Source organism: Psammomys obesus, unplaced genomic scaffold (genome assembly GCF_907164565.1).
Source record: "Psammomys obesus unplaced genomic scaffold, mPsaObe1.curated_primary_1811, whole genome shotgun sequence".
NCBI classification, from domain to species: Eukaryota; Metazoa; Chordata; class Mammalia; order Rodentia; family Muridae; genus Psammomys; species Psammomys obesus.
The window spans coordinates 22,831,308-22,857,448 of NW_026596046.1; the positions used below are offsets into that span (position 1 = coordinate 22,831,308).

Here is a 26,141-nt window from a genome sequence, read left to right on the forward strand (position 1 = left end):
AGATAGATAGATAGATAGATAGATAGATAGATAGATAGATAGATAGATAGATAATAAGTTGGTCAAGTAACTAATATTAAACTCAGCAAAACACAAATAAAAAGAATGAATGGTGGAAGGAGGATTTGTTGACAATATTCTTGTCCAATATTTTAATATATTTTATTGTTTTGTATACTATCATAGCCAGTGACTTGTTTGAAGGTGCTAAAATTTTTTGTTTAAATATCTCCATTATACTAGTTCTACTGAAATGATAGTCATCTTTAACTAATATAAATGCTTAGCTTTAACTTATCAATGCATTTATCTAAATGTGTAGCCCATTGTGATCTTAAAGATTGTACCATGTGCTGAATCTTGACCCAAACGTTACAGTTAATAGCCCAAATCGAAAAATGATATACCCATAGATTGGACACATACCTCAAATTTCTAGATATTGAGATATTTACTTGTGAAACTGGAGGCCTTAAGCTGCTTATATAATGCTTTCTCACTGATGTATGACAGTACATCAGTGTCATCAGTACATTGTCATCAGTAAATGACAATGTAACATTTACTTGAGCAAGGCAATCTAGCAGTCATCAGTTAACAGTCTTGCCTCTAAGGTGTGCTATGTTTCAGGAACAAATCTCTTGTCATGCTTGACACACTCACGCCTGGCCAGCCTGAGAACATGACTGTGTCACAAATGGGCAGATGGGTCTTTTGACATCATGGTTTGAAGAGCTGATCAATCATTCTCCTTCCAGTTGAAAATCTGGAAGGACCATTTTCATGGCTGTCACATATTGGTGACCCGGTAGAAAATAAATCGCTGAACCAGAGCCAGTATTCTTTAAATTTGTGAAAACTTTTCTATATTGCTTCAATCACTGAGACTAGGTTTCCAAACTTTGCAGATAAAAGTAAAACATTTGAAATTTTTCAAAAATTAGAAATAACAAAACAGGTATCTTTTTTTTTTTTTTCTGTCAAACTTACGCAAGGAGTGTCTGTGCATCATCATATCCAATTGGATGGACAGGAATATGCGGAAGGCCAACAGCCTCTATCAACTCATGCCTATAAGCATATTCTGAAAAAAAGAAAGTGCGTATTTGGTCACTAAAACCAGTTTTCTTTGGTCTTCTCAGGGAGAGGGTTTTTGCAAATAATATTAAATACAATCTTTAATGTATTCAGACGTGGTACAATTCTAAGTGTCAAAAAGAATGTTGAGAAACTGAAACTCATCTTCGTGCCTGTGAGAGTATAAAGTCACATAATGTTTTAGAATAACTCTCTTTAAAATGTCAGTATCTTTTGTCTTTACAAAAGCTTTTCAGTTGCGTGAGGTCCAGTTTATTAATTCTTGATGTTAGTGCCTGAGCTGTTGGTGCTCTGTTCAGAAATTTTCTCCTGTACCAATGTGTTCAAGGCTATTCCTTACTTTCCCTTCTGTTAGACTTAGTGTATCCATTTTTTTTGTTGGGGTCTTTGAAACACTTGGACTTGATTTTTGTACAGGTTCATAGATATGGGTTTCATTCTTGTACATACTAACATCCAGTTAGGTGAGCACCATTTGTTGATGCTCCTTTCTTTTTTCTGTTGTACATTTCTGGCTTCTTTGTCAAAAATCAGGTGTCCAGATGTGTGTAGATACATATCTGGGTCTTCTATTTAATTCCATTGGTCAACATGTCTGTTTTTATGCCAATACCATGTTTTTTTATTACTAAAGCTCTGTGTATAGCTTGAGATCAGGGATGAAAATACTTCTGGAAGTTCTTTTATTATACAGGATTGTTTTAGTTATCCTGTGTTTTTCTCTTTTTTTTGTATGAAGTTAAGTATTTTTCTTTTAAAGTCTGTAAAAAAAACATTGTAATCGAATGTTGATGGGGATTGCATTGAACATGTAGATTGTTTTTAGTAGGATGGCCAGTTTTACTATTTTAATCCTACCAGTCCATGAGCACAGAAAACCTTTCCACCTTCTTATATGTTCTTTCTTCAATTTCTTCTTCAAAGACTTAACAGTTTTTCATGACACAGTACTTTCATTGGCTTAGTTAGAGTTCCACTAAGATATTTTGTATCATTTGTTGCTTTTTGGAAGGGTGTTGTTTTTCTGAATATTTTTCAACCCATTTGTCATATGTATGTAAGAGGGCTACTGTTTTTTTATATTTGTTTTTGTTTATTAAATTTTTATTAATTGCACTTTATTCACTTTGTATCCCCCCATAAACCCCTCCCTCCTCCCCTCTCAAACCCACCTTCCCTCCCCCTTCTCCACGCATGCCCCTCCCCAAGTCCAATGATAAGGGAGGTCTTCCTCTCCTACCTTCTGCTCCTACTCTATTAGATGTCATCAGGAGTGGCTGCATTGTCTTTCTCTGTGGCCTGGTAAGGCTGCTCCCCCACTCAGGGGGAGGTGATTAAAGAGTAGGCCAATCAGTTCATGTCAGAGGCAGTCCTGTTTCCATTACCATGGAACCTACTTGGACAATGAACTGCCATGGGCTACATCTGTGCAGGGGTTCTATCTCCATGCATGGTACTTTGTTGGAGTATGAGTCTTAGGAAAGACCCCTGTGGTCAGATTTTTTGGTTCTGTTGCTTTCCTTGTGGCGTTCCTGGCCTCTCCAGATTTTACTATTTCCCATGTCTTTCATAAGATTCCCTGTACTCTGCCCAAAGGTTGCCCATAAGTCTCTGCATCTGCTTTGATAGTCTGCAGGGCAGAGACTTTCAGAGGCCCTCTGTGGCAGGCTCCTAACTTGTTCCCTGTTTTCTCCTTCTTCTGATGTACATCCTCTTTGCCTTTCGGAATGGGGATTGAGCGTTGCTCAAGAGACAACACATGCTGGAGAGGTTGTGGAGAAAGGGGAACCCTCCTCCACTGCTGGTGGGAATGTAAACTTGTACAACCACTCTGGAAATCAATCTGGTGCTTTCTCAGACAACTAGGAATAGGGCTTCCTCATGATCCAGCTATGCCACATGCCACTCCTAGGATACTGTTTTTGTTTTTTGTTTGTTTGTTTGTTTGTTCGTTTGTTTTTTTTGTTTTTAGTTAATCTTTTTTTTTTTTCAATTACCAATTGTTTTATTAGTCAACTGGAAAACTATAGTCCTCCAGTCCAGAAAGGTATTAATTTAATCTTCTTCCTCATCATCACCAGCTCCAGCACCACCCTGGCCTTTCTTGGCATTTTTCCTCTTCACTCTGCCTGGGCGGCCACCACCATAAGGAGAACGGAGTGAGAAGTCAATGTGCTTCTGGGAGTCCAGATGGACAATGAAGGATGGGATGTTAAACCCAGCCACTCATGGGAATTTGCAAAGACCAGGGAGCCTGTAGGGGTCTGACCTTGGTCCTCTGCATATGTTATGGCTGAGTAGCTTGTTGTTCTTACGGAAATCCTAATAGTGGGAGCAGAGGCTATCCATGACTCTTTTGCCTACTTACGGGACCCTTTTCCTCCTACTAGACCCTTGTCTAGTATTGATGTGTTGGTACATGTCAGTTTTTTCTGAAACATTTTTTGCCATGTTTTGTTGATGTCCCTGGGAGGCATCCTCTTTTCTGAGGGTAGTTAGAGGGGTATGGATCTTGGGGAGAGGGGAGGCAGACAGAGAAGACACTGAGGGGGGAGGAGAGGGAGAAGAAATTGTGGTCAGCATGTAATATATGAGGGATGAATAAAAAAATAAACAATAAAATAAAAAGTGCAGTGTGTTTGCATAAAAATAAAACAAAATAAAAATGTCAAACAGAAAAATGATCCATTGAGGACCTCCATTTCTGGTTATTCACCCAAGGAAAGAGATGAGGTAGGGAATATGGGGGCAGGGGCACAGATAAAACTATGGTTCATCTTAGGAGTCCTATGGAAACCCAACACAGTACAAGTGTCTTGAAATATATACATATATGACAGAATTCTAAATGGACTCACTTAATAATGGTGAAGATAAAGCTCCAACTAGATTTCTCTCATTGTCAAGTAAAGCCTTCAGTGCTGGAACTGGGTTAAATCTGAGTTGGGAAACCCCAAACAACCCGGCCTATTGTTGTGGCTTTTAGTTACTCTCCACAATCTGATCGAAGGCACTGTTGATGACTGCAATTCCTACAAAACTTATTGAACATGGAGCAGCTGAGTTGATGCCGACCTAGAGCCTTTACTTCTTCCAATTAGTGTTCGTGGTACTGGAAGGTACCCTACGAGCTACAAAAGAGAAAGGCAAATACCAACCCAGCTACAAACTTTCCGATCTGAAATAATAACCTCCTGTAAGATGCTCTAGTGAAATACAGACACAAAGACTGTGGGAGCAACAAAAAAATATTTAATTAGATTTAAAGTCCACTCTGGAAAATAGAACCCCTCCCTGACATTGCTCACATGGCCAAGAATCTAAAACTAGAAATGCCAAGGACTTAGAGGAAAATCACATACTACTTTTCTGCTGAAGGATTACAGCAGTAAATTGACTTCCAGTGGTATTCTGTTGTTCTCTTAGATCAGTGCCCCGCTCAGGCATTATCAAAGAAGCTTACTCCTGCAATAGATGTGAACAAAACAGAGACCCACAATGGGACAACATGCAGAGAGTTAGAGACCTTGGAACATTCAGCTCTAAAATGTATGTCTCTATCACATTCATTTCTTCAGGTATTAGAGAACCTTCCAGAAAAGGAAGCAGATTTTAATAGACAGAGGGGGTTAAAGAACACCAAGGAAACAAGGCTTTCTAAATACAGCATAAATTATGCATGTATGAACTCACAGAGACTGCAGCAGCATGCACAAGACCTGCACAGGTCTATACCAAATGGGGTCCTAGAGCTGAAAGGAGAAGTGAACAAAAGCTCCCATCCTTAACCTAAAAGTAATCTCCAATTGGTAACCAATCACAAATAAAAAATTTGTTTTCCCCAAAAGAATTTTACAAGGGGATACAAACCATTCTTAAGGGCAGACTCAATGGCCAGCAAGAAATGACCTACAAAAAGATTACTGATTGCCATCTCCAGAGGTTCCTTGTCTCCTAGTTTTCAAGGGGATTATTTTTACTCCAATGGCCCATTGTATATATGTATAGCTTTCAGTTTTGTGTTCTTATGGGATTCTTATGTGTGCAAAAGTGTGTGTGTGTGTGTGTGTGCATGTGTGTTTCTTATTCTTTTTCTTTCTTTTATTATCTTCTGTTTGTTTTGCCCTATTCAAATTTATTTGTTTTTTTTCATCTTATGTTATTTTAATAGTATTTTTTAGATACTTATACTAATGAGAGATAGAAATGATGTGGGTTCAGATGGGAGGGGAGTGGGCAGGGCCTCAGAGGCATTGGCAGAGGGGAAACCATAATCAGATGTAAGAGCACAAAAAGTGAGAAATGTTATCACTAGGGATTACATGTTTCCCCCTTAAAGTCTGATCATTTTAAATGTGCAGATAAAAAACAGAAGTTCCAGTTAATTTTATTTTCACAATTTTTTCTTAATAAGAGAAACTTAAGTTGGAAGAACGTTCATTTTTTTAATGTAGAAATGAAAAGATAAGAGTATGTAAAAGGCAAGCAGAATCAGCATTTTCTTTCCATTTATATATGCAATGGTCTGTTTAATATTTGAGGTTTTTCCTTTTTCACATTCTTTGAAAATTTAGTACATGGATACAATGTATCTTGATTGTGTTTATACTATTTCCCTCCCTCCAACTCCCCATGAGCCACCAAAAATTTCAGTCTCCTTATTTTATGTAATTTATTAATAATCTGCTGGACTCAATTAATACTGCTCATGTCTAGATGGGGGTGGGGTCATATGTGGGAAGCCTATCTACCCACACCTATGTGACTCTCCTTTACAGTAGAGTAAAATTAAGTTATTTTAAATAATGAGAACATCTACGTCAGTGCTCTGTATTTTAAGAAAGATCTACAAATCCTCTAAACACATAACCTTTATAAGAATATACTAGTTGACAAAGCAAACGTGAAAAATAAATATGTAAAGGTCATAGGTACTTCAGCAAACTCCTTTATCCATGTTATAAATACTTGCTCTGTTCCAAACTATGAAAAATAAATGAACCTTGATTTTGTAGACATCGTCTGATAATTGAATGCATCAAAAACAATTTGGCTATTTTTTAAATTAATGATTGATGAGGAAGCACTTCAGCCAAAGTGAGGACTATGGACTCTGATACAACGTAGGACTTTGAACTCCACTGCCCTGCTTAATGGTGCAGGTGAACTGCTTACATCTAGTCTCACTCATTCTCCAAGACAAAGATCATAGTATCTTCTTGTTTGTAAGGTTGATAAGGCATTCAGAAGCTGTCAGTTAAGAAACACTTCTTGGTAATTTTCCAATTATCTTCTCTTTTTTAAAAAATTCATTTATCTATCTATTTTTTATTGCAATTTATTCACTTTGTTTACCCACTGCAGCCCGTTCCTTGTCTCCTCCCAGCCCCACCCACCCTCCTTCTTCTCCCTGTATACCTTTCCCTAGTCCCCTGATATGGGACGAACTTCTCCCCTTCTATCTGACCCTAGCCTAACAGGTCTCATCAAGGCTGGCAGCATCATATTTCTCTGTGGCCTGGTCAGGCTGCACACCCCAGGGGTTGCTGATCAAAGACCCAGCCACTGAGTTCATATCAGAGACAACCTCTGTACCCCTTACTAGGGAACCACTTGGAAACTAAGCAGCCTATGGGCTTCCGCTGAGCAGGGGTCTAGGTCCTCTCCATGTATGGTCTTTGGTTGGAATGTCGGTATCTTCCCCTGGGCCCAGGATTTTTGGCTCTGTTGTTCTCCTTGTAAAGTGCCTGTCCCCTCCAGGTCTTTCTATCTCCCTCTTCTTCCATAAGGTTTCTGGCACTCTGCCCAATGTTTAGCTATTAGTCTCAGTATCGCCTTCTAAACCATGGAAGAGTCTTTTGGAGGTCCTCTGTGGAAGGCTCCTGTCCTGTACCTTGTCTTGTCTTACTTCCAATGTCTATCCTGTTTGCCCTTCTGAATGAGGCACTTACCTTTTCAAAGCAACAAAAGCTGTTGTATCCTTAGGGCACTATCTAGTCTCTGTATCTTTGGTGGACTACCTAATCATATTATAAGACTTTTTGCTCTTCTACTCATTACTAGAAAAGTAAAAGCTTTACTCATAAAAATTATAAACTTTGAGTGAATTACTTTAGCAGGAAAAGCCAACTTGGCCAAATTCATGTGCAGAAAAAGGCAGAATAGTGCAGACATGAGTCCACACATAATTTATTTTTAACCCATGTTCACTGTTGATCATTGAACATGTTGGTGCAGAATTATTTTAAATACCTTCTTGTTGTATTCTATCTCCACCTCTCTATAAGTACCATGCATTATATTATGCATGAGCTATAGTACATTTTAATATCTCAAAACATCTGAGTTCCAAACCTATCGGGACCAAACCTTAAACTATGAGCTAAGGAACATGACTGACGATTTTCAGAATTTTATATCTATGACTCAAAAAGAATAAGAAAAACATTCTTAGTCATGCTGTAATAGAAATAGTTTACAACATCATTTGAGATGGTCAGTTTCTTATGATGGCTGGGATCTAACTACTCACCGTTTGCTGGGTAACCTGGTGTGAGGGGGTCACCTGCACCATTAAGATTTAAGACATTCCCGCGCTGAACACCCCCTCCAGGAAGGTTCCAGCCATCCGGATAGGACTTCACTCCAGGAACAAAGTAGTCGGCAGGGTCTGAGTACAGAATGACTCCTTTTGCTCCTGCAAGTTGAGCATTTTTAACCTAGAAGACATGGGGTTCCTTTTTTGAGTTTAGGTTAAGTTGCTCTACACTTAATAATGGCAGATGCCAGAAATCCTATACTTGAGTAGCTAAGCTCCATCTTCTATTGTAAAGACCGGGTCTCGCTGAGATTCCAAGGGTGAACATTAATTCACTCTGTAGCAAAGAAAGACCTTAAACTTGTAATCCTCCTGCCTCGGCCTCTCCAGGAACCACAGCTATGTGCCACTAGGCCTGGATCCCACTTTAAGGTCTAAAAATTGATGGGTTTGCAGAGCAGCAGACCTAGAACTTTCACATAGTGGGAGCAAGTGTTTTATTATCCCCTTAAGTCTTCTACAAGCATAATAAACAAGTACAATCCCTAAGACAAATTCTTATTAAGTCTGTGTCTAAAATGGAGCACCAGCTTCTTTCACTACCTATAATAATGATTCACATTGAATTTTATTTGGGAAAACTTTGAAAATAATATTACTGGAAACGAGTAGGAAACCCATTGTGAATTTCTTTGCGTTTGTTTGTAAGTCAGGGAAACCTGCAGGTACAGAAAAATCTACTGTGTTCCCTCTGGCAAATACAGGCAGAACTTCAGCAACACAACTCAAAAAGAGAAACAAACTTACGTTATTCTTCCTTGTAAAGTGGGAGATTACAAAATAAAAAGAATAATGATCTCAGAAAAAAATTTAAAGAGACGGTTCTACACTGGTAAAATATATTATGATATTTTGGATTGAGATTGAACTTTAAAAGTATTACCTTGTGTGCATTATACAAAAGATTGGGATTCATAGTAATTTCACACATGAATATCATGTGCTCTGATTATATCCACCTACTAATAATCCTCTTTCTCCCATCATCCTTCCTCTTGCTCCACTTCTTAAAAACAAATGAGGACCCTCCCTACTACTTTTCCATGTATTTTTTGTTCTTTCTTTTTGATATCTAAATTGCACTTCTAAGGGAAAAATGTAGTATTTTTCTTATTTAACTTAACACTATGATCTCTAATCTATCTACTTTCCTGCAAGGTTGTCATCTCTTTACCTTATTTCCTCTGAACACTTTCCCATATCTGGCAATCACAATCTTTCCAGAACAATTGATCTTCATGTCCCGCTCCAGTTTAAAGAAATCTTCAGTTCGTGCGTAGTTAACATACACTAGATCTCCCTGTTAAGACGAGGAACAATTAAGTATAAAATGTATATATGGAGGCATCTCTGAATGAGAGATTTTTGATACTGAAAGAGGGATCAAGCTTGAACACCCAGGAAAGCCAGGACAGATGGGCCTCAAATGAGACAGTCAATGAGGAGGTTAACTTAAGTTAAAAACATAACTCGCCAGGTTAAGAGACACATAAATTAAATGATTCATTTTCTTTATCTTTTATTGAGTAAGTAAAAATTGTAGTAATGCCCCAAATAATTATATAAGTATTCAGGCTATGATGTATAATCTGAAAAACATTCAGTCACCATAAGTTGAGAAGCCTTTGATAAAAGATAGCTTTCTTCTATGTTGAGTACACATTCAAACTGGAGCAGAGTAGATTGTTACAAACATCAGAAGCCAAAAAATGCCCTGTATTTCAGGAAGTCTGGGTTTAGTCACTTGTATGATCATATGGAAGCATTATGTCTCAACACTGTCATTTGTTTTTTTATCTTATTTTCTTTTTAAATTATTATTATTTATTACAACTTATTCATTTTGTATCCTAGCTATAGTCCTTCCCCTCATCTCCTCCAGATCTCACCCTCGCTCGCTTTCCCCTCCGAGTCCCTCCCCTAGTCCTCTGATAGGGGAGGTCTTCTTCCCCTACTATTTGACCCATGTGGAGACTGAGATGCCCATGGGCAACATCTAAGCAGGGATCTAGTTCCTCTCTATGCATGGTCCTTGGTTGAGTCATCAGTCTCTACAATACCCACTGAGCCCAGATATGTTGGCTCTGATGGTCTCCTTGTGGAGCTCCTGTCCCCTATAGGTCTTTCTATCACCCCCATCTTCTATAAGATTCCTTGCACTCTGCCCGAAGTTTGGCTATGAGTCTCAGCAAATGCTTCGATATCCTGCTGGCTAGAGTCTTCCTGAGGCCCTCTGGGGAAAGCTTCTCTCCTGTTCTCTGTCTTCTCCCACTTCCGGTGTCCATCTATGAATGAGAATTAAAAATCTTTTCTAGGGTCCTCCCTGTTGTTTAGCTTCTCTGGGAATATAGATCTTAGTATATTTATCCTATATTATATGTCTAATATCCACTTATAAGTGAGTATATACCATGTGTGTCTTTATGTTTCTGGATTACCTCACTCAGGATGATCTTTTCTAGTTCCATCCATTTGCCTGCAAATTTCATGATTTCCTTGTTTTTAATTGCTGAGTAGCATTTTATTGTGTAAATGTACCACAATTTCTGTATCTATTCTTCAGATGAGGGACATCTAGGTTATTTCCAGATTCTGGATATTATGAATAAAGCTGCTAGGGACAGTTGAGAAAATGTCCTTATTGTATGGTTGAGCATCTTTTGGATATATGCCCAGGAATGGTATAGTTGGATCTAAAAGATCTTCTGGAGGTATTTACATCCTGATCTCAAGCTGTACTATAGAGCAACAGCAATAAAAATGGCATGGTACTGGCAGAGAAACAGACTGGTGGATAAATGCAATCAAATTAAAGACCCAGAAATAAACCCACACACCTATGGACACTTGGTTTTTGACAAAGAAGCCAATACCATACAATGGAAAAGAGATAGCATCTTCAACAAATAGTGCTGGTCTATCTGGATGTCTACATGTAGAAAATGCAAATAAATCCATATTCATTACCCTGCACAAAACTGAAGTCCAAGTAGATCAAAGGCTTCAACATAAAAGAAGACATACTAAATCTGTTAGATGTAAATGTTGGGAAGAGCCTTGATCTCGCTGGCACAGGAGACAACTTCCTCAACAGAACACCAATAGCACAGGCTCTAAGATCAAAAATTAACAAACGGGACCTCATGAAACTGAAAAGCTTCTGTAAAGCAAAGGACACTGTCATCAGAACAAAACAACAGCCTACAGACTGGAAAAGGATCTTCACCAATCCTACATCTGAAAGTATTAATATCCAGAATATATAAAGAATTCAAGAAATTAAACACCAACAAACCAAATAATCCAATTTAAAAATAGGATACAGAACTAAGCAGATAATTTTCAACAGAGGAATATCGAATAACAGAAAAACAATGAAATGTTCAACGATTTTAGTAATCAGGGAAATGCAAATCAAAATGGCCCTGATATTCCAACGTACACCCATCAAAATGCTTAAGATCAAAAACTCAAGTGGCAACACATGCTGGAGAAGATGTGGAGAAAGGGAGACCCTCCTTCATTGCTAGTGGGATTGTAAATTTGTACAACCACTTTGGAAATCAATCTGATGCTGTCTCAGAACACTGTCATTTGTAAAGTGATTTTGCAAATGCTTTTTTTCCTCTAATCTAGTCCTAAACTAATTCTGAAAAGTAATGTACACATTCATTTATTTTGCACAAACATCTAAAAAGTGTTCATCATACCTTTATGACACCAAGTGTATGCAAGTAATATCATTTCCAACATACTATAAATAGCAACATTTCAGAAGCAATTGCATAGCTATTCATTTATATCTGAAGGAATTTAAATACTACTTCTACTTATTTACAACTTAACTGCTTCCATTTAAAAATGTATGAACACAGTGTGAAAACATGTATTAGTGGTATAATAATTATTTAGTATGAACCAGGCTCTCAACTCAATCAATAATAACACACACACAAACACACACACACACACACACAAGCATTAATTATGACCCAAACCCAAACCTACATATGTCTATATTTTCCTGTACTTTGACGTTTTTAATAATTGCTTTTTTTCATAAGCATTAACATAGAAACCTTTGTGATGGACTGGCTCTAAGATAAACTGCCTAGATCCCTCTTCAGTGAATGATGTGCTTTGGGTGCAGGGGAGGCTCTTCAAAAGAGTGTTAGAACTTGGATGGAGATCAGTGCTCTAAAATGCTGTCTCCTGGACTCAGAGTCTCCATGGTTACCAGCAGAATATCAAGGCAGCCAAAAATTCCTGCATAGATGCATGAGGCCCAGCCCCTAACTTAAAACCTATTGGCAGTTGTTAACTGATAGAAGAGGAAGAATCATCCTTTCCCAAGGGAGTGGCCACTTGTAGGTTTCCCTTTGCTCCAGTAGATGGCCTCACAACCATGCCTGCATGGACGGCACAAGCTGAAATAATCATCCAAGAAAAAAGAAAGAATATAAAAGAGAGAGGAGAGTGATAGTGAGAGAGACAGAGACACAGAGAGACAGAAAGAGATAGAGAGACAGAGAGGCAGAGAGAGAGGAGAGAGAGAGAGATTAAATTGGTCTGTTCAGATTTCTTAATTTTACCAATAAGTTCTTACTTGGAGAAACCCACAATTTTGGTGAACATATCCTCCATAAACATTACAAAATAACAGCTATATTTTGATAAATCTGCACCCACTGTAAAACAAATTATTCTGGAGATGGGATTGGAAACGGCAGTGGTTTAAAATGCTGCAAACAAGAGTAACAAACATAGCCCAATAGGCAAGTTGTATTCTCAGTTAGAAAAACCACTTTGTTTTTAGACAATGGCCTTCTTATATGATTCACACTGCGCTGTTATTGTTCTATGATCGTGAATCTAATGTTAACCTTCGCTTAGAATTTCCCTTATTCCTTAAAGCTTCTATTTTCCTGTCCTTTTGAATAAGAAAATTTGGGTGATAAAAGAAGTGGTTCTCGAAGAATGGTCCTGAAGTGCAGCACCACAGAGGACCTTGTGAGAAGCCGATGAGCTCTGCAGGTAAATCCTCCAACCTGCTGAAACTAACAGGTTAGACAGCAGAACCGGGGCCTTGCAAACCCTCCACTTATGACACACATTAAACCCTGAGAAATACTACAGTGTGTTTAAACACATTGTGAAATTGTAAATTTCAAATAGCCTAATGCATGGGCCAGTGTTATTCGTGCCTCAGAATTCAGAAGTCATAGATTGAAGGGTTAGTAATGGAGAAATGTATTACTGCACACAAACACATGAGACATATATAATTAGAAGAAAATAAATAATCTGCTTGGGTTACAGGTGGCGCGGGACATCACAGAAGTCAACACATGTGCCTTCTATTTCGATGTAAGCAGCAATTCCATGAAGAATACATTCCTTTTAGCTCACTGTTCAGTAATGTGGAAGAATTTAAGCATGTTTGAAGGAAAACATATTGATGTCTCTGACTTCTTTTTAAAGGGGGGGGGGGAATGTAAGCTAGACTGGTCTCAAACTCACCGCAATCCCCCTGACTCATTTTTCTGAGCTCTGGGGCTGCAGGCCTTGGCCACTACTCCTCGGGTATTGTGCTTTCTTGTGAGTAGAATAATTATATAATAAAAAGTTTAGTGGATTGCAATGATTTACTCAATAGAACTATGAACTAGATTATATCCATACATGGTCCTTGGTGTATGGATGTAGCCTAGAACCCCTGCTCAGATGTAGCCCATGGTAGCTCAGTATTCAAGTGGGTACCCTAGTAAGGGGAACAGGGACTATTTCTGACATGAACTCAATGGCTGGCTCTTTGACCTCCCTCCCAACCCCTCCCCCCCCCCAAGGGAGGAGCAATCCTGCTAGGCCACAGAGGACTTTGCAGCCAGTCCTGAAGACACCTGATAAACCAGGATCAGATGAAAGGGGAGGAGGTCCTCCCCAATCAGGGGACTTAGAAAGGGGCAAGGAGGAGATGAAGGAGGGAGGGTGGGATTTCGAGGGAATGAGGGAGCAGGATACAGCTGGGATACAAAGTTAATAAACTGTAACTAAAATTAAAAACATTAAAAAAAGAAAAAAAAAAAGAACTATGAACTGATCTGGCTATGCCTATAATTTTCTCCTCAAAATACACTATATCCTTATTGAGAAGTATAATCTGTTTTCACACAATCTTTTTCCTACACAATACATTTCACAGTACTTTTCAGCTGCTACACACCAAGCTAATTTTCTAAGATTTTTCAAGTATACGTGATGAATTGCAATAGTTTTAAATTACATTCCATTGCTACAAGTGCAATTATCTCGTGGTATTTTTCTACATGTTTGACTCTAATATGACAAATTTATCTTATCTTTGAAATGAAGCTTTCTTGATATCTTGTATGCCTTTTATCTAGTCATATGTATCTCTTGGTTGAGAAATATTGCAAATAATGTAGATGACTTTTTAAATGTTTAAAGTACAAAAAATATATGAAGAAAAATTGACAAAATTGAAATTTGGAACTTTTTATAATAAAGAGAAGTAGAGACAAAAAAGGGCCAATGATTGTAAACTTAAAAGACAGTTGCAATACCTCAAAAGTGTTAGGGTTTTACTTAAAATTCTGAAGAAACTGATAAAACTTAATAGGAAAATGTTTAAAATGTGCCAGAAAAGGAAAAGAGTTATAATTAGCCATTTGCAAAGTCAAAAAACAGATTAGTTGATAAATATGTATGGGTAGGTAGAAATGAGCAACTCTATTTGCAATCAAGAGAAACATAAATTAAAACAAATTAAACTAAGTAAAATTATAGTCATATAAATTTGAGTGTTTATAAAAATTTGAAGAAAGAGGAACCACCCACATATTACAAATAGCTGTATAAATTGCTACAGGCTAGATCTGAGATAATTCCTTGTTCATTAAAACATAGCAATCTCATTCTTTGTTTACTGTACACAGAAAAAACCTCAAAGAGAAGAAGAAGAGGTGGGATGTGGGGGATGAGGCGGTTATAAGCTGGGATACAAAGTGAATAAATTGTAATAAAATAAATAAATAAATTGGGGGGGAACCTCAAAGACATTATGACACTGCTGAAAAAAAAATGGAGACTGACAAAAAAAATCATGTGTTCAACACCAAATGAATGGGCAAGTTGCTTTCAGGGAGCACATAAGAGCTGACCACCACAGATGACCATTACAAAATCACAACAGTGATAGAGACAACATGAGCTAATTACTCAGCTGAACTCTATAAGGACCATCACAGTGAACTTCTGACCACCTGACTTCTGCAGATGACCACCTGCCTCCCAGACCACACCAACACTGCCCTCTCCTAGAACCCCATGCCTCCCCTGAAGGATTGGTTCATTCTCACACCATATTAGGGAAGGGCAGCAAAACTCAAGATACAGACGGCATGGCTGAAGCCTTTTGGCCACCATTAAGTGTCCCTTATAGCCTCCCATCTGCCCTGTTGCCAGGTGATGAGGGCCCCTGCCTTTCTTCCCCCCCATGGGGAAACTCAACAACTCTGAAAATCCTCACCATTTCTCTTTCCCACAACATGTCCTTCTGCCTGAGGCAAAGAGCCTTAGGCTGTTGCTGCTTTGGGCCCTTCCAGCTGCCTGTAATGGGTCTCTGTATTAAAAATGCATGGCTTAGTGACAACTTAAGGCTTTTGGTCAGCTGCTATCTGTAGTATATGAGCCAGCTCGCACAAGGCCAGACAATTAGGCCTAGGCCCAGTCCTTTTATTTGCCATCTCCTCTACCAGGGAAGACCTGTCCTCAGTTTTCCTCACAAACTCTAGAGCAGCTTATTCACTGAGGAAGCTGCCAGAGGCAGACTAGCAATAAGAAAATTACCACACAGACAAGACCTGCCTACTCTGACATTCTGAGAAACATCAGGTGCTGGGGGGAGGTCATCTGAGGAGAAGACATCTGATCTGGCAGGAAATGGTCCAAAGGAGCAGCAAGTGAAAAGGTCCTGAGGCAGGCTCTTATGCTAGCTCATATGAAGAGTTGCAAGGAGGCTGGAGCATCTGGCTCAGAGTCAAAGAAAGGGACTGGAGTTGGGGATGGGGGTTGTTAAGGGTCTAGAGATTGAGATGAAGCTCCTGGAGGCAGGGCAGAACTCCCAGAGTATAGGGTAAACTATGGGCAAAACGGAAGCTGGCAGGTGTTTATTTCACTCTCAGTGCCTTGCTGAATAATGGTCTGGACCCTCTCCCATCAGTCACTAATTAAGAAAATTCCCTATAGATGGATCCTATAGAGGCATTTTCTCAGTTGACGTGTCCTCCATTCAGATGACTCTATATTGTGTCAACTTGACATAAAACTAGTAAAGGCACCCGACATTCTGTCTGAAATGTCCAGCAGACTAGACCACGGTAAATACAGACCCTCACATGGAGTACATGACACACATAGGTTTTTCCTCTTATCCTTATCTCCCTTGTTAATCTGTTAGATTGCATTCCTAAAGCTGGCCACCAAGATACACAGTCTTATTTGGTCACTGACTCATTCCTGAGTCTGATCACCAAGATTCAACTACCAAATCCTCAATCCAGTACCAAAATTTCATTTTTTTGACTGCTCAATTAAAATACCTAATCAGAATTTACCAAGATGTCTTAACTCATTGTAACACAGACCTCCCTTTCTTCCCTTCTTCAAATTAATACTTCCAAAGCTATTTGCTGCAGTTCTGCCTGATACAGATTCAGTCACCTTGTCTTTTGGCATGGCTTATAAAGATCTCTTTGCATTTGGCCTGTGATTGGAAACTGGTGTTTAGATGTGGTCTGTGCCTACTTTGGGGTCCAGAGTAGAGCACCCCATCGTATGTGGGTCCCTTCAGTGTCCACCTGGGTATCATTGGATCCAGTTTCTGAGATGTTATAAATTCCAAGAAGAGTCATGTGGCCTTGTGTTCAGTATTCCTTGTGTGTCCATGTTGAGACTTGTGTTTATGTTGGGATGATTACCTCTTCTACTTAAGAAATTAATTTTATTGTAACTCACTCTTTGTTTTAATGTATATGGATGATTTGTTGCATGTATGTCTATATACCACTTAATTGCCTGGTGACTGAGAAGGACAGAGGAAGCCTTGCAATAACTTGAGACTAGAGCTGTAGACAGTTGTAAACTCCATATGAACAGAGGAACTTTAATTCAGAACATTGCTGTTTCGGCAAACGATAACACCCAACGACCTTCTAGGTCTATGTGATCTAGCTAGAATAAAAACATACCTTTACTCTGCCTAAAGTTTGGATAAGAGTCTCAGTATCTCCTTCAATACCCTGGTGGGTAAAGTCTTTCGGAGGCCCCCTGTGGAAGGCTCCTGTCCTGTTTCTTGTCTTCTCCTTCTGATGTCTGTTTTGTTTGCCTTTTTGAATGAGGATTAAGAGTCTTCCCTAGGTTTAGCTGCTTTAGGGCTATCAATTTTAGTATGTTCATCTTATATTATACAGCTAATATCCACTTATAAGTGATTATATACCATATATGTATTTCTGCTTCTGAGTTACCTCACTCAGGGTGATCTTTTCTAGTTCCTACCATTTGCCTACAAATTTCATTATTTCCTTGTTTTTAATTGCTAAGTGGTATTCCATTGTTTAAATGCACAACAATATCTGTAACCATTCATTGGTTGAGGGACATCTAGATTCTGAATAGTTTCCAGATTCTGGCTATCACAAATAAAGCTGCTATGAGCATAGCTGAGCAAATGTCCTTATTGAAAGGTAAGACATTTTTTGAATATATGCCCAGGAGTGGCATAGCTGGATCTTGAGGCAGCACTATTCTTAATTTTCTGAGAAAGCACCAAATTGATTACCAAAGTGGTTGTACAAGGTTACATTGCCACCAGCAATGAAGAAGGGTTTCCCTTTCTCCACAACCTCTCCAGCATGTGTTGTCCCTTGAGTTTTTTATCTTAGCCATTCTAATGGGTGTGAGGTGGAATCTCAGGGTCATTTTAATTTGCATTTCGCAAATAACTAAGGATGTTGAACATTTCTTTAGGTGTTTCTCTGCCATTCCATATTCCTCTGTTGGGAATTCTCTGTTTATCTCTGTACCCCATTTTTTAAATTGGATTACTTGGTTTGTTAGTGTTTAACTTCTTGATTTTTATATATTCTGGGTATTAGCCCTCTGTCAGATGTAGTTTTGGTGAAGATCAGGAAACTTTGTAGAAGAAGAGGGAGACAGAAAGCCGTGGAGGGGACAGTAACTCCACAAAGAGACCAACAGAACCAAAAAGCCTGGGCCCAGTGGGGCCTGCAGAGACTGATAGTCCATCCAAGGACCATGCATGGCGAGGACTTAGACCCCCTGTTCAGCGGAAGCCCATAGGCTGCTCAGTTTCTGAGTGGGTTCCCTAGTAATGGGGGTAGGGGCTCTCTCTGACATGAACTCAGTGGCTCTTCGATCACCTCTGCCTGCGGGGTGCAGCCTTGCCAGACCACAGAGGAAGATGGTGCAGCTAGCCCTGATGAGATCTGATAAAATAGGGTCAGATAGAAGGGGACAAGGTCCTCCCCTTTCAGGGGACTAAGGAAGGGGCATAGAGGGAGAAGAGGGAAGGAGCTACAATGGGAATACAAAGTGAATAAGTTGTAATTAATTAATTAACTAACTAAAAACATGCCTTTAATCAAGGAGACAGAGGCAAGCCCATCTCTGAGCTCATGCCCAGCTTGGACTAAAGCATGTTTCAGGTAAAGAAAAGCTGAGGTCCAGGCATGGTGGTACATTCCTTTAATCACAAAAAATAAAGGTAAAGTTAGTTTGTAGAAGGAAGCACCCATGTTTGAAAGTGATGTCTAGTAGAGTGGCAGAAAAAGTGACAAATCAGAGAAAGATATGACAGAATAGGGTATACCCAACTCTCATGAAAAGAGAGGAAAGGGAAGCTACCTAAGGGGCAATGCAGAGAGAGAGAAAGCAGTTTTACAGAGAGAGTTTTAAAGAGAGAGGTTGAATGAGAGAACAAGCTAGATACAGGGGAAGGCAGAATGAGCCAGAGAATGAGAAGGAGCCAGAAGATTAGAGCAGATTTCTGGAGTGTGTTTGAGGCTAAGCAGAACAGGAAAGCCAGATTTAATCAGTCAGCTTGGAGAGGAGTTTGAGCCAGAACAGCTGAATCGAACCAGCCTGCCCAGAGCTCAGAAAGACAGGAAAGGGTGAGCTTATTAAGCAGTAAGTCTCAGAGGCTGAAAACTTTCTTGGCCTAGGTTAGATTGTACAAAGGCTAGAAGATTCATGGACTAGGCCTACATTAGCAGACACAAGCAGTAAGACAACAGGCTCCAAAACAAAAACTGAACAGGCAAATAAAAGTTCCTTTTACACTCTCGAAAAACAGAGTGCTCTTAATCACTGAGTCATCTCTCCAATCCCTCTTCTACTTTCAAACAAGGGCCCACTTAGCAATCTTCTTTTGAGGGCTTAATTCCCAGTATCACTCAAGAGAGAAAACAACCACAGCATCACCATCACATCTAACCACAGTCAGGAATGCAGTAAAATGTCGTTAACAGTAAGCATGCCACTACACGGATGGCCATAAAAGCAGCAAAGGTACATACAGAATACACTCAGAGATTAAAATCTAGTAAATAAAAAACAATAATAAGGAACTGAAATAGAAACATAAATACAATGGAAATACACACATAAGTATGTATGTATATATCTATGTATGTGTGTATATATATATGCCAGATTTTTAAAAAGGAAAGTACGTGAGAAAGAGAAAAAAATAAATGAAAAAAATGAATATTTAAAAATAATAAGTAAAATCTGGGAACAGGTGTGGAATAAAAAGAAAGAAAGAAAAAGAAGTCAATGATTTTTCTTTCTAGCTGACATACTTAGGTTGAATCAGAGAGGTCTCTTTCCAGTTCCCTGTGTTCTCAGCACACTGGTTGGTGCTGTGTTTGGACTGAGGGCTACTTGGATGCTCACAGAGTAAATGGTGAAGGATGGAGGCACAGCTCTACATTGTCACTATGAACAGGCCAAGTTTGAAGGACATTTGCTCAACCATATTTGTAGCAGCTTTATTCGTAATAGCTAGAACCTGGAAATTACCCAAATGTCCTTCAATGGAGGAATGGATACAGAAATTGTGGTAGTTTTACACAATGGAATACTACTCAGCAGTTAAAAGCAAGGAAATCACGAAATTTGAAGGCAAATGGTGGGATCTAGAAAAGACCATCCTGAGTGAGGTATCCCAGAAAGACACACACGGTATATACTCACTTATAAGTGGGTACTATACCTATTAGATAGGATAAACATACTGAAATCTGTACACCTAAAGAAGCTTAACAAGAAAGAGGACCCTGGGTAAGATGATCAATCCTCACATAGAAAGACAAATGGGATGGACATTGGCAGTAGTAGAAAACAGGGAACAGGAGGAGCATACCACTGAGGGCCTCTGAAAGACTCTACCTATCAGTGTATCAAAGCAGATGCTGAGATTCATAACCAAACCTTCAGCAGAGTGCAAGGAATCATATGAAAGAAGGGGGAGTTAGTATGACCTGGAGAGGACAGGAACTCCACAAGGACCAAAAATATCTGGACACAAGGGTCTTTCATGAGACTGTTTCTCCAACCAAGGACCATGTATGAATATAACCTAAAACCCCTGCTCGGATGTAGCCCATGGTAGCTCAGTATCCAAGTTAGTAAGCTCAGTATCCAAACTAGTAAGGGGAACAGGGACTATTTCTGACATGAACTCAATGGCTGGCTCTTTGACCTCCCCCACCCCTGAGGGAGGAACAGCCTTGCTAGACCACAGAGGAGGACATTGTAGGCAGTCCTGAAGAGATCTGATAAGCTAGGGTCAGATGGAAGGGGAGGAGGTCCTCCTCTATCAGTGGACTTGGAAAGGGGCAGGGAGGAGACGAGGGAGGGAGGATGGGATTGCGAGGGAATGAGGGAGCAGGATACAGCTGGGATATAAAGTAAATAACCTGTGATTAATATTTAAAAAAATAAATATTATAAACAAAAAAAAACTTGACTCAGGCAAACACAAGATTTTTTTTAACTTCAAAGCAGATAAGAATTTTAGGAAATGGAAGCATACATAATAAGGCAAAACTGGAGAATTTTTACTTATCAGTGGAATAAGCCACTGATGAGTTCATTATGGAAAGAAATAGGCAGGTTCTGTTTGGAGAAAATGGGTACCTGGGACCTTTTGATGTGTATGTCATCCCTAGGTTCTCCTTTTCTCTGCCATTCTGCTTTCCAGATAACATGATAGCTCTATTAAGACATGTCTTTTTACCATGATGCCCTATCTTATCTTGGGATGCAAGCAATGAGGATAAGCAAACATGGACCCAGACCTTTGACTCTACATGTCAAAATAAATCCTCCATTTTTTCAGTTGCTTATCTTAGACATTTTATTGTTCATACTGATGTAAGTTACCAAACACGCACACCACAACACACACAAAACAAACAAACAAACACCACACACCACACACCAGAACAATGATTGCCTAAATGTTGAGTGAAATTGAAAAAAGGGTTAAGAAAAATTTTTAACTAATGCCAACATTCTACACATCAATAGGGTTTTGATTATACAGAGAAGTCTGTACTTGTCAAAAGTCAATTCATTTGTGGGTTTCCACATTTCATTGCAGCAAATTTTAATATAAAGGTAAATGGTAGAAACTGGAAAAGCTCATTCTGAGTGAGGTATCCCAGAAGCAGAAAGACACACAAGGTATATACTCACTCGTAAGTGGATACGAGACATATAGTATAGGATAAACATACTAAAACATGTACACCTAAGGAAGCTAATCAGGAAGGAGGACTCTGGCTAAGATGCTCAATCCCCATTCAGAAAGGCAAAGAAGATGGAGAAAACAGGGAACAGGACAGGAGCCTACCACAAGGGCCTCTGAAAGGCTCTACCCTGCAGGGTATTGAGGCAGATGTTGAGACTCATAGCCAAACTTTGGGCAGAGTGCAGGGAATCTATGAAAGAAGGGGGAGAGATTAAGACCTGGCGAGGACAGGAGCTCCACAAGGACAGCAACAGTTCCAAAAATTCTAGGCACAGGGGTCTTTCCTGAAGCTGATTCTCCAGCCAAGGACCACTCATGGAGATGGCTTGGAGCCCCTGCATAGAGGTAGCCCATAGCAGTTCAGTGTCCAAGTGGCCTCCATAGTAATGGGGACGGGGACTATCTCTGACACGAACTGATTGGCCTGCTCTTTGATCACCTCCCTCCTAGGGGGAGCAGCCTTACCAGGACACAGAAGAAGACAATGCAGCCACTCCTGATGAGACCTGATAGACTAGGATCAGAGGGAAGGAGAGGAGGACCTCCCCTATCAGTGGACTGGGAGAGGGACATGGGTGGGAAAGAGGGAAGGTGGTATTGGGAGGGGAGGAGCAAGGGAGGTACAGGGGGGACACAAAGTGAATAAACTGTAATTAATAAAAAAAAGGAGAGTAAAAATAAAAAAGCACCATGAACAAAAAAAATAATAATAACACTTCTTTTCTTAGTAAGGAAGCTTTGTTTGTGAAAAAGGAAGAAATTTGAGTTTTATAGAGACCGTTCTTATTACATTTTAATTCTTGCCCAAATGTATGAGGAAATGGATGGTTACCTCGGGTGTCCCTTGTGGCGAGAAGGCATTGAAAGGTGGCACTACAACTTTGATGTTCTCATATCCTGGAGGTGGCAGTTCAGATAATGATGTATTGAAAACCTAGAGAAGCAAACAAGATAAGCAAGAGTAAATCAGTTAAAATGTATCATAAGCAAGCAGAAAATATGCAATGCAACCATGTCTTCTGCCACGTATCACTTAGTATTTTCAAAATTTATATCAACACCCAACACTGTATGGAATGTGTAGAGATGAACAAATTCAGACCCTGTTCTAAAAAACTTATTTAGAAATAAATATGAAACAATTAAAATAATGAAATGGAGAATAACTCTGTTCTGTTGAATATTTTCGAGTAAGGAAAAAGGAAGTTCTAAACAGACTTAACTTCCCAAAAAGGAGGACAGTTGTACCATAAAAAAAGAAAGACGTGGTAATGGACTTTGAAAAGAAACACACATCCATTCTTCAGTTGAGGGGCATCTGGGTTGTTTCCAGCTTCTGGTTATTACAAATAAAGCTGCTACAAACATGGTTGAGCAAATGTCCTTTTTGTGTACTTGTGCCTCTTTTGGGTATAAGCCTAGGAGTGGTATGGCTGGATCTTGAGGAAGCGCTATTCCTAGTTGTCTGAGAAAGCGCCAGATTGATTTCCAGAGTGGTTGTACCAGTTTACATTCCCACCAGCAGTGGAGAAGGGTTCCCCTTTCTCCACAACCTCTCCAGCATGTGTTGTCACTTGAGTTTTTGATCTTGGCCATTCTCATGGGTGTAAGGTGAAATCTCAGGGTTGATTTTTGCACAGATTTTTATTTTCATCTGGATGTCAATGTTTTAAAGTTTCTTCTCATAAATAAATTTTCCCATGTATAGTGTTAAAATTCTTAATAAAGTCACTGTAGTATCTCCCATGGCTACAATTTCTTCTATCACATGATAGAGTCTCATAAATATTTTTTGAGATGACAATGCCATTAAAGCTCAGAAAGACAATAATGCAGGGTTATTAAAACAAAAAATCACTATCAAACAATACCTCATATGTTGGCATATTAGAATTTTATTAAATTCTCTTCCTGTTTTGTCTTGAACTGTGGTGCAGACATTTTCATATATAAAAGTGCATAGAATTCCTTTTATATTTTGTATTACCTGATTTAGACACTAGATGTCACTATGAGACTTACTCAATTGTGTTATTCCTATTTAACAAGAAGGAAACAAAGACCTGACATAAAACATGGAGCAAGATCTGTTTCCTGTAGCCCTCGATCTCCCCAGGTTGATCTCTAAGGCCTTACTAGAGAAAAAAAGAAATGGAGTGTGAAGGTATCTCTGTGACAAGCGAGAGACCTAAGTCAGGGTAGGCATCTGGGAGGATATGAGGGGGATTCAAGCAGAGACTCCTAGTAGCAGAGGCCATAGAGACTGAAGAGAACACCCACCAACTAGACAAGTCTCTTTGTAGAGGGAAGAGAGCTTCAACCAACCCACTAAATCTTCAACCCCAAATTTACCCTACCCACAAGATGTGCAGGGTTAAATATCGAGCAGAGATAGAGGGAAATGCCCAACCAATGCCTGGCCCAACCAAAGACCTACCCTATGGGAGAGTGCCAACCCCTGACACTATGAAAGATACTCTGCTAAACCTGCAGGCACTGTTGTCCTCTGAGAGGTGTTCCCCAGCAGCACCTCAAAACAAATGCTGAGACTCACAGCCAAACATTGGTTGATGTGTAGGGAGTATTGGGGAATAGTGGGAGGAAAGAGAAAAGGACCCGGAAGTGACAGGAGCTCCACAAGAAAAACGACAGAGCCAACTAACCAAAGGGGCTTGCTGAGACTGTAGCATCAACCAAGGAATGTGTATGAACTGGACTTAGGCCTCCTACAGAGATGTAGCAGATGGGCAGCTTAGGCTTCTAGTGGGCAGTCTAGTAAGGGAAGTGAGGACTGCATCAGACATGGACTCATTTGCTAGCTTTCAGATCACTTTCCCCTGGTGGGACTGCCTTGGCAGGGCACAGGGGAGGAGAACATGTTCAGTCCTGATGCAACTTGATGAGCTGGGGTGGATGGGAAAGGAGCTCCCCTTTTCTGAAGACTAGGTGTGTGGGGAGGGAGGTTGGTGCTGGGAGGGGAAGAGGGATCGGGCTACAACCTGGATGTAAAATGAATAAAAAACAAATAAATTTAAAAAATCTGTTTCCTTGTAAGTTAAAGACTGGTAGATGTAGTCCTTTATTTTAGGTTATATTTTGATATAACCTAGTATAGCAAAAAAAGACACTGGACTAAAAAATGAGAGTTGTAGGTTTTAACTCCATTTTCTAGTTTTGTTCTATTTCTTCACCCTTCTGAACTAAAGATTTTCAGGACTGGGGATTAACCTTAGGGTCTCAAGCAAAGGAGGCTGGCACTCTACCTCTCTTTTCTCTGAACATGTCCTCATAAGGGTAAGAAAAGGTCACATTCTTCCCACAGAAAGAGACAACCAACCCAAACAACTTCTGCTCTTACATATGGCGCCACCAGCTCATTCTCAAGATAACTGCTTTGTGTATTATCACATGGTGTCCTTCATGGGGGATGACCATAAGTCAGCAAGAAGAGCATTTTCAGGACCAATTGCACCCTCTGTTTTATTGTGAACCAGTGTTCACAGCATTCTGATTGACTGTGAAGCCGGAAAACCTTTATGTGCTTTCTTATTTCTCTACAGACTCCAAAAATCAGTGGACACATTGTAATTTTTTTTCATTTATTGAATATTGCAATTTAAAAAGTTATTTGCTACCTCCATTTAATGTATTTTTAAAAAGGGCATTGAAGATTAAACAACATGTCTTTAAGTGCTCATAAAATACAATTTTAACGGCTGTCATTTGGGATTTTAGTGTCAATGGGAAATGAATTATTTATATTAGATATTCATGAATACCTAATCTGAATATTCTTTTTTTAAAAAAATCAATTCTCTGCACTTCCCACCTACCTAAAACACCCACAATTCAATCTTTCATTCGTGCTACTCCCAGTGGCCTGCAATAACAGCTCCATGTAGTGGACTTAGTCTGTTGTCTGAATGTCTCACAGCTTTCTGTGCATATTTACACTCTAGTTCATTGTTTATATGATGTTTGATTCCTTTTGTAGCAGCGGTGCTTGCACTCTCAGCCACTGCCTTTGTGATACTTTACTCACGATTCAGGTACAGGGCAATTATACTTCAGAAAACTCATTATCTAAAACTATCCCAATATAAGAAATAACACACACCAGCTTCATAAATGTTTATAAAGAATCAGTTCATTCCTGTAACAGAGACCAAGCACTTACTAAGTGTTCTGTGACTCTACCATTCTGATAATACAACCACAAATAGCACGGAGCATGCATAAAGGTAAACATTCTAGTTTACCTTATACAGCAAAGTGAGGTCTCTTCAGTGGAGTTGTGTGCAGTGTTCAATGGGAGAATAGTCAGAAGCAAGGCTAAGCTTTTCAGAGTCTGTCTGACCCTTATCGTTGAGCTGAAAGTCTGGGCGAAATGTTTGGATGGAAAAATGGGAAACTTCTTTAGACAAAGTGGTCAGCAGAGGTAAAGGAAAAGAAGTCCAGGACGGCATAGGAAACTAAAGAAGCATGTGTGGTCTGTGGTTGATAATTGCCTGGAGCATTGGCTTGCTAGGAGAGGAGGCAGGATTAATCTCTTCATTTCTCTAAACTTTATCTAGTATTCCCTTGCTT

General features: G+C 39.5%; 1 protein-coding gene across 1 annotated transcript in view; it reads right to left on the reverse strand.

Moving 5' to 3' along the window:
* Nucleotides 1–22,079, reverse strand: part of LOC129688681 (glutamate carboxypeptidase 2) — a 65,538-nt gene extending 43,459 nt beyond the window's left edge. The window contains exons 1-4 of the mRNA XM_055623637.1: nucleotides 22,020–22,079; nucleotides 8,871–8,996; nucleotides 7,631–7,817; nucleotides 991–1,084 (exon numbers count right to left, since the gene is read on the reverse strand). Coding sequence (XP_055479612.1) covers nucleotides 991–1,084; nucleotides 7,631–7,817; nucleotides 8,871–8,936 — 347 coding nt within the window. The 5' untranslated portion in view covers nucleotides 8,937–8,996; nucleotides 22,020–22,079. The remainder of the gene's footprint in view (nucleotides 1–990; nucleotides 1,085–7,630; nucleotides 7,818–8,870; nucleotides 8,997–22,019) is intronic.
* Nucleotides 22,080–26,141: the final 4,062 nt, after the last annotated feature.